Below are 8,583 nucleotides of genomic sequence, written 5' to 3' on the forward strand. Positions count from 1 at the left end.
AATCCCGATGCTGGGTGGCACCTGGTGGTCTGCTCTCCCACGGCCCCTCTGTGATGGGAGCCTGGGCTCGGGAAGGTCTAAGAGGTCAAGGAAGCCAGCCTCAGCCCTGGCCTTGCTCGCCAGCCAGCCAGTGAGCCCTTAGACTTCCAGCTGCAGCCAATGCCATGGGCCCAGGTGATGGTCTCCTCAGGACCTTCTGGGGCAGTAGATCTCTGGCTCTCAGTTTGGCCAGATCTGAGGATCTGAGAAGCCCGACTCCCCTCAACCCCCACATCCGGTTCCAACGAAACCTGGCTGTCCCAAGCTTTGTGACAACTCACCGTGGAGGCTGTGGTTGTAGAGGGACTGAGATCACGGCAGACATAGCCTCCCTCGCGCCCTGCAGCCGCTCCCTGCCTGAACTCCCACAGGCACAGGACTGGGCACTGCTGCCCTGTGACCTGGGCTACACTTGGCACCCATGGCCTCAGTTCGCCCTCACCCCCCCAGATGTCGGGTAGACGGTGCCAGCCCCCCATTCACAGGGGTGGGGAAGCGGGTCCATTGCCCAAGCCACACAGCCAGGATGTGTGGACACTGTGACTGGAGCCTGAGCCAGCTGGCTCTGGGGTCAGAGCTCTAGGACCCACACCAACTCTTGTACCAGCTGTCACATCCCTGTAACCAAATCATGCCAGCCTCTGGACCTCAGTTTCCTCCTTATCACAAACACTGAAGGATCCCACGAGAAGAGCCTGAGGTTCAAGCGTAGGCTGCAGGGTGGAGCTTTGCAGCACTGTGTGAAGCCAAGGAGGGTGGGCAGGCAGGCTGTGGTTTCCGCCTCAGGATGTTCAGGAGGTATAAGGGTAATGAGTCTGTTTTCTTCCTATCAGGGCCCGTGGGGGTGGCTGCGAAACCTTCCTCCCAAGCCCGCCCATGCTTTTCTCAGCTGGACCAGATCTGAGTAGAGAATGTGCGAGGGTCACATACAGAAGCCTGGGCCTCCTGGCTCCTGACCCCCAGGCCCTGCTAGTCTTGACCATGGAGTAGAGAGCAGCCTGGACCCCTCATCTGCAGAAGAGGGGACCCTGGGCCACAGAAGGTCAGGCCTGGCCAGGGCAACACACCAAGCAAGCCGGGGTGTCGCCTGTGCCCTCAAAGCCTTGGCCCGTGAGCACTCTTGCCACTTAGCCTGGTGCCTACTCACTAAGAAGGGAGTAACTGGAAGCTCCCCACTCTTTTCAAAGATCCTGGCTCAGGCTTGCCCTCTGGAGCGGGTCCAAGAGAAAAGGGGCTAGAGGGATGGGACATCATCTCTGCTAAGTGTCCCCTGAGCACCAAGTGCCCCACCCTCCCATTTCCTGCCCTCTATCCCTGCCAGGTGGGGCACAGAGAGGACCAGGGTTTGAAGGGTACCTGACGCACCCAAGCCATCAGCTGGGAGAAGTGAGGCTGGGGTGCAAACCCCTGCAAGCCTGACCCTGTGCATGGCCAGTGTGTGGAACAAGGCTGTTCCTGGCAACCACAGGTGGCTGAGGAGAGGACCCAGGTCACAGGAGCCCTGCTGGGACTCAGATGGATGCCAGTACCTTTGTCCACTACCCACTGCCAGCCAGACTGCCTGCTCCACTAAATGAGCCTGTTGCCATCAAGTCACCTCTGACTCATGGCGATCCTATGTGTTACTGAGTAGACCTGCTTCATAGGGTTTTCTTGGCTGTAATCTTTATGCAAGCAGATTACCAAGCCTTTCTTCCGTGGCACTGCCAGGTGGGTTCAGACCACCAACCTCATTACAGTGACTCTGCGTTACCGGCGCAGACACCAGAAGTGACAGTGCTTAGGTCCACTTTGGAAAGGAAGCTGGGAGTGGTCAGTGTCAGCATCCCAGCCCCAGCCCAGCCAGTGGGCGGCACCCAGATGTCTCTGAGAGATGGTCACATGCCCAGGAGTGGGCACCTCGGATGGGGTTCCCAACGCAGCCTGGCCCCGCGCCTGCTGGGTGAATGTGAGCATTACTTAACCCCTTCCTGCAGCCAGGATCCTCACCCTGACACTGCTCAGGTGGGACCCTGGGACATTTACTCGGTGACAGGTATGCAGAAAGGTGGGTGGCACAGGACTCGGTCCACAGGGTGGGGTGGTTCTTGGGTCTCTGGTGGGGTGCTCATTGTCCAAGGGCTCACCCCATCCACTCACCCATTACCTCAGCTCTGGCCACCATCAGTAGAGGGCCAGATCACTCAACATCCTCAGGAACACTTTAATCCAACATACACAGAGGAGGGTTTGAGTTAATAAAAGAAGGGGGATTTTCACTAGACCCCAACCAGTCACACGTGTGCTATAAAAACCCTGCAAGAATTACCTGCTTACCACAACTTACAGCATGGAGCATTTTGAGGGCCTTACACAAACCACCCACTGGGGACAGGAGGCCACAACCAGAAGGATTAAGAGGCACTTTGCAGGGAAAACCTCCTTTAGATCATAAAAAAGAATCTATGACCAGGCCCAATGGCTTCACAATTTTAATCAGGGACCAAAAGCTCAGGACGTGTGGCAGACTGTGAAAAGTACACTTCCGTCGCTCACCTGGTTCCTTCCCTTAGCAGGACACGTAGTTGTGATCTTTCCCCTCCTAATCTTTGTACCATGTTTGTTTAAACTCCTTGTTAAGTTCATTTCCTCAAAGCTTAAAAAATTCCACTTTCAAATAATGCTTCAACAAGGCTTCCATCCCACCAGAAGAAGCTGTAAGTAAATTTATGAAGGTCCCATCACTCCAGAACAACTGCCCCGTCCAGCTTGAAGAAGTTTCAGAAGAATGACCTTTGCCCCTATTCCCTTTAAGATTAAAGGGACCAGTATTAGAGGAGGGAATGAAGCAGGCAGTCATGAAACGGTTATTAACCATCCCATAATAGTTGTTTTTCAGAAAAGTCTACTCTTGCTACACTTTTGTTACAACTTTTACAGCACTTCACCACGATTACTCAAATCCCCAGGTTTCTTCTCTTCTCCCGGCAGGAAGTGGAGGCCCAGGAGCACTGACTCAGAATCTACCCGCTATATGACCTTCCTGGGGTGGCAGTTACAAGCTATTGCCATTTTTTTAGGTCTGTGCACAATATTTTTAGAGCCATGTGCAAAAACTCATTCACTAAAATTAGTGGACTGCACACACATCACAAGACTGAAGATCCTCTCCTCACTGCTTGTGCATATGTATGTCACTCCCTATAAAAGGAGCAAATCTGCCCCGGTTCAGGGAGCTGGCAGCCTTAGGTCATGAGACCCTGCCTATCTCCCAGTTTCCAAACTGTGAATAAACCTTTCTGTTCTTCCAACCCTGTGTCTGGCTGACTTCTATTCACTAGTCTGCTTGACAAGAACCTATTAGTTGACAGCTTCAAGTTGAAGTTTAAATAACTGGCCAGCCCTCCTCTCCCACTTCACAGGTGGGGAGGCGGTGTCCTGGGGAGGCTGGCTTCCTGCTGGTCTATGCAAACCCAGAGGGTGCAGACAGGAAGTTGGCAGGGCAGTTCCTCTGCAGAGTTCCCTGCAACCACAGTGGGCCTCAGGTTTCCCTTTCCTTCCCCCCACAGCAGCTCTTTCCATGGCATGCGTGACGCCCCTACCTGGTACATGTCCTGCGTTACATGCTACATTTGCAGCATTTAATTTGGGAGAACTTCAGGGCAGGGATTCCTGCCCCACATTTCAGAGGAGACACCAGAGCTCAGGGGAGAGGCATCAGGTTGCCCAGCTCAGCTATGCCCTCAGGAAATACCTGGCTCCATCTATGGCGATTCACTTGTGCTGGGCAAGGCCCTGGGTTGGCAGTGCATCTCTCCTGCCAGTGCTGGTCCCCAGGATTTGTTTTCAGGCTAGAAACAGCAGTGGCGCGTCCTGAGCTGCAGACTCCCCTCCCTCGCCCCTCACTGTGCTGCCCTGCTGGAGGCCACAGCCCTGAGGCCTGGCATCCCCAGGGGACTTCCGGAGGGGGTGGGCATCTGACCATGTCTGCTCAGAATGTGGTGCCAGCGGGGTCCTGTGTGGTGACCTTGGCTAAAGATCTCAGCCTCTCGTCCCAGAAACACAGCCAGGACCTCCAAACCGTGGTTGCAGGGAGTGAGGTTGTGGTAAGGGGCCCCTTTAAAAAATGAAGCCGTTAGGTCGCTTCTCTATAAAGCTGCTGGGGTGACTGAGCTGCCCAGAAGCTTCTGAGCAGTTTTTTCTCATTAAGGCCCCAGCGCACAGCCTCCTTGCACTTGGACAGACGCCAGGACACGATCCAGGAGGGACATACTGGTGACGCATCCCATCTCCATTTTTCCCACCCCCCATCACAAGGCCCCACATTTCTCCACCAGGTATTCCGGGGCCAGAGGACAGGGTGCACTGCGCTCGAGCGTCTCAGAGCGTGCAGGGAGCCCGGCTGGGGACAGTAGTGGTGGATCCACCCCCAGTCTGGGGAGGAGAAAGAGGAAGGGCAAGGAAAAGAGTTGGCACCAGGATATGGGTGGTGAGAGGGAACGTAGGTGTGTATGGGGGCTGCCCCCAAGAAATTAGTGTCCAGGTGGGGCCCCAGGGGTGTGTCTTCCACCCTACGCTCTACCTCCAGGAGCCTTGTGCCAGGAGGGAGGTCAGGTCCATTTCTGAGCACTTTGCCTGAAACCATTTGGACCAAAATCACAGACCCAACATCAGTTCCCCTAAAACTCAATTTTCCTTGAGTGTTTTTACTTGAATCATCAGGCCAGTGGTCCTAAACTCACCCAGAACATGCATGCATGCACATGCATACCCTATACCACCCACGGTCACTCACACACACCACACAGACCACATGTAAATATTTACCACACAGACTACACACACACGCACACCATACAGACCACACATATTCACCACACAGGCTACACACACGCACACCATACAGACCACACACACACCACACAGATCACACATAAATATTTACCACACAGGCTACACACACACACACCATACAGACCACACACACTGCACAGACTACACACACACACCGCACAGACTACACACACACACCGCACAGACCACGCACACATATTCACCACACAGACTACACAGACCACACATACATTCACCACACAGACCACACACACACGCACACCATACAGACCACACACACACACCATACAGACCACACACACACCACACAGATCACACATAAATATTTACCACACAGACTACACACACACACCATACAGACCACACACACCACACAGACTACACACACACACCCCGCACAGACCACGCACATGTATTCGCCACACAGACTACACAGACCACACACACGTATTCACCACACAGACTACACAGACCACGCACACATATTCACCACACAGACTACATACACACACACCACACAGACCGCACACACATTCACCACATAGGCTACACACACACGCATACGACACAGACCACGCACATATTCACCACACGGACTGCACATACAACACCACACAGACCATACACACGTATTCATCACACATAACACACATACACACAACACCACACAGACCATACATACATATTCACCACACATACTACACACACACTGCACAGACCACACACACATATTCACCACACAGACTACACACACACATAAACCATATACGTACATTTACCACGCATACCACACATACATACACCACCACACAGACCATACACACTGTTTACCACACATACTACTCACACACAACACCACACAGAACATACACACATATTTACCACATATACCACACAGACACACACCACACAGACCACACACACATATCCACCACGCATACTACCCACGCATGCAACACCACACACATATTCAGCACACATGCCACACACAACACCACACCCCACTCACACACATGCGTACACAACACGTGTGCAAACACCACACACAGACCACACACACAACACTTATAGTCACACTCCACACCTGCATACAACATACACACATACAACATACGTAATCCACATATACCATACTACAAACACACCACTCACAATCACACACACACCACGCATATACAAAATTCAAACAGTACATACACACACACCCCACAGGCCACACACACACTTACACACACATCCACCACACATACTACACACACACAGTACCACACACATAACGCGTGTACAAACACCACATAGAGACCACACACACAACCCTTACAGTCATACACCACACACACATACAACACACATACTCCACACATACCATACTGCAAACATACCACTCACAATCACACACACACCATACAGGCCACACACACTTACACACACATATTCACCGTGCATACTACACACACACAACACCACATACCAGTCACACACATGCCATACATACAACACAGGTACGAACACCACACACAGACCACACACGCATTATAGTCACACACCACACACGCATACAGCACACACATTCCACACATACCATTCTACAAACATAGCATTCACATCCACACACAGACCACCATATACATCACAAACACACAACACACACACACACAGTTGACATACCACACATATACACCACACACACACACACACACAAACACACACACCCACTGCAGCAGAAGTGGTCTCACTTTCGACAGCCATCTTCTCTGCCTGAGGAGAGACAAGCAGGCAGGCTGGAAACACAGGATGTAAACACTGCTGTTTCCTTCAGAAGAAAACTCAGGAAATGTGCCAGCCAAACGCACCCTGGGCACCTACCATGGGCATCTGCTTCACAGACTCCATGCCCTCCCTCCTATGTGCCAAGAGTCTTGCTTACAAAGACCCCCTTTCCCAGAGCTCCGGGAACAGCTGAAGGGTCCCAGGCATGCTGCCCACTGCCATCTTCAGATACCTATCTGTACTAGAGCTTGACGCAGAGCTTTGGTTTGGAAACGTAAGTCATCACAGCTAGCAGTGGTGGGCTGAGGAGAGTGGGGGGATCTGTGAGGCAGGAACAGAACAGTACAGCTGGAGACTCCAGGGACGACTCCTGCACAGCCCAGTGGAAGCCACACACACACCAGCCTGGGGGTCTTTCCTGCTCCCATGAGCCTCCTGGCTCTGCTGGGCCTTGAAGCCCCCACATCCCTACTCCCACACCCCCTTGGCAGCTCAGGAAGTGTCTGTGGTGTGTTGAAAGACCTTAGACCCAGGCACCAGAGCCTGTCTTCTGTCTGTGTTCTCCCCGCTGTGCTGGGCCCCAGTTCCTGCTCAGTAAACTGAGGTCCCCAGCACCCTGGGTAGCCCTGCCTGTGGGCTTAGCATTTCCTCTCTCTGGGTCTCAGCTCTCTTTTGGTAAGAGGGGCCAGAGTGGACAATCCCAAGACCCTCCCTGGCCAGTGATGTAGACTGAGGCCACCAGGGTCCACTCCAAGGCTGGGGTCACTTGGAACTACTTTCCTTGAGAAAGGCAGCAGCTGATTCCTCATGGAAACGCCGCAGGACTAAGTATTTCCCCTTAAAAAAAAAAAAACAACAAGCAAACACAGAAACAGAGGCACAGTCCATCCACTCACCCCACTCATGTCCTAGATCCCTGGCACTGCGTGTCCTGGCTTGGTTGGGGCAGGTTGAGCTGTGATCTTCTCAGGCTGGTCCACTGTCACATCGGGGAGAAGACACTGCCCCTGATGCTTCCTGTTCTAAGTCGGGTGCCACAGAGGAAGTTGAACTACATGTGGTTGATTGCACCACACATTGGTGATAATCTCCATCTCCTCTCTGCTCTGCACCTGCTCCCAGTGGAGGGAAGTCAGAGGAGCAACCATGCAAGACAGGATGGGACCTGCAACTCATGTGTACCTGCATAACAAGAAGTAGGTAAGAATATGAAGTGAGGGGCAATTTTGGGGGACAGGAGTCTATGGCAGCAGCAGGAGCCCAACTACTAAGGGACCAGCCTACCATAGAGGAGGTGGTTCATGCTCTGCAGGGAATGGGGAACCACAGGGAGCCATATGCAGGGGAATGACTCCATTGGGTTCTCATTCAGGGACAGGGGATCTGGCCGACAGACTGAGCACATAGGCAGGAGGAGAGTGTTCAAAGAAAAGAACTGTCAATCCAGAATTTTACATACAGCAAAAATATTCCTTACTAACAAAGAGGAAATAGACATTTTCGGATAAAGGAAAACTAAGAAAATTGGTGGCCACAGACATGCTCTAAAGGAAATGCTAGGCAGAAGGGAAATTATCCCAGAGGGAAACAGAAATGAAGGAAGGGCAACAGAAATGGTAAATATTTAGATAAATATATATAGAGTATTTTTTTTTAAGTTCTTTAAAATACGTTGAAAGCAAAAATCATAACATTGGTGGTAGAACTTTCACTCTGTGTGGATGTAAGATATATAACAACTACAACATAAAGGGAGGACAGTAAAGGAATTTATGTAATTGTAAAGCTTCTCTGCAAGTAGTAAAATAGTAAATAAGTAGACAACGAAGTGTTAACTATGTATATTATAATCCCTAGAACAACCACTAAAAAAAAAAACTATTCAAAGAGATACAGTCAAAAAGCTAATTGATAAATTAAAATGTGATACAAAAAAAATGC

At 51.5% G+C, this 8,583-nt stretch overlaps 1 protein-coding gene across 3 annotated transcripts in view; it reads right to left on the bottom strand.

The window, feature by feature from the left end:
- Window positions 1-7,672, bottom strand: part of ITGB2 (integrin subunit beta 2) — a 49,592-nt gene extending 41,920 nt beyond the window's left edge. For 2 of the 3 annotated variants that reach the window (XM_064279558.1, XM_064279560.1), the window contains exon 1: window positions 7,539-7,667. In XM_064279558.1, the coding sequence (XP_064135628.1) occupies window positions 7,539-7,547 (9 nt within the window). In that variant the 5' untranslated portion in view covers window positions 7,548-7,667. Of the gene's footprint in view, window positions 1-7,538 lie in introns of all 3 variants that reach the window. The other variant, XM_064279559.1, reaches the window with a different exon arrangement.
- Window positions 7,673-8,583: the final 911 nt, after the last annotated feature.

Source organism: Loxodonta africana, chromosome 2 (genome assembly GCF_030014295.1).
Source record: "Loxodonta africana isolate mLoxAfr1 chromosome 2, mLoxAfr1.hap2, whole genome shotgun sequence".
In the NCBI taxonomy this organism is placed as follows: domain Eukaryota; kingdom Metazoa; phylum Chordata; class Mammalia; order Proboscidea; family Elephantidae; genus Loxodonta; species Loxodonta africana.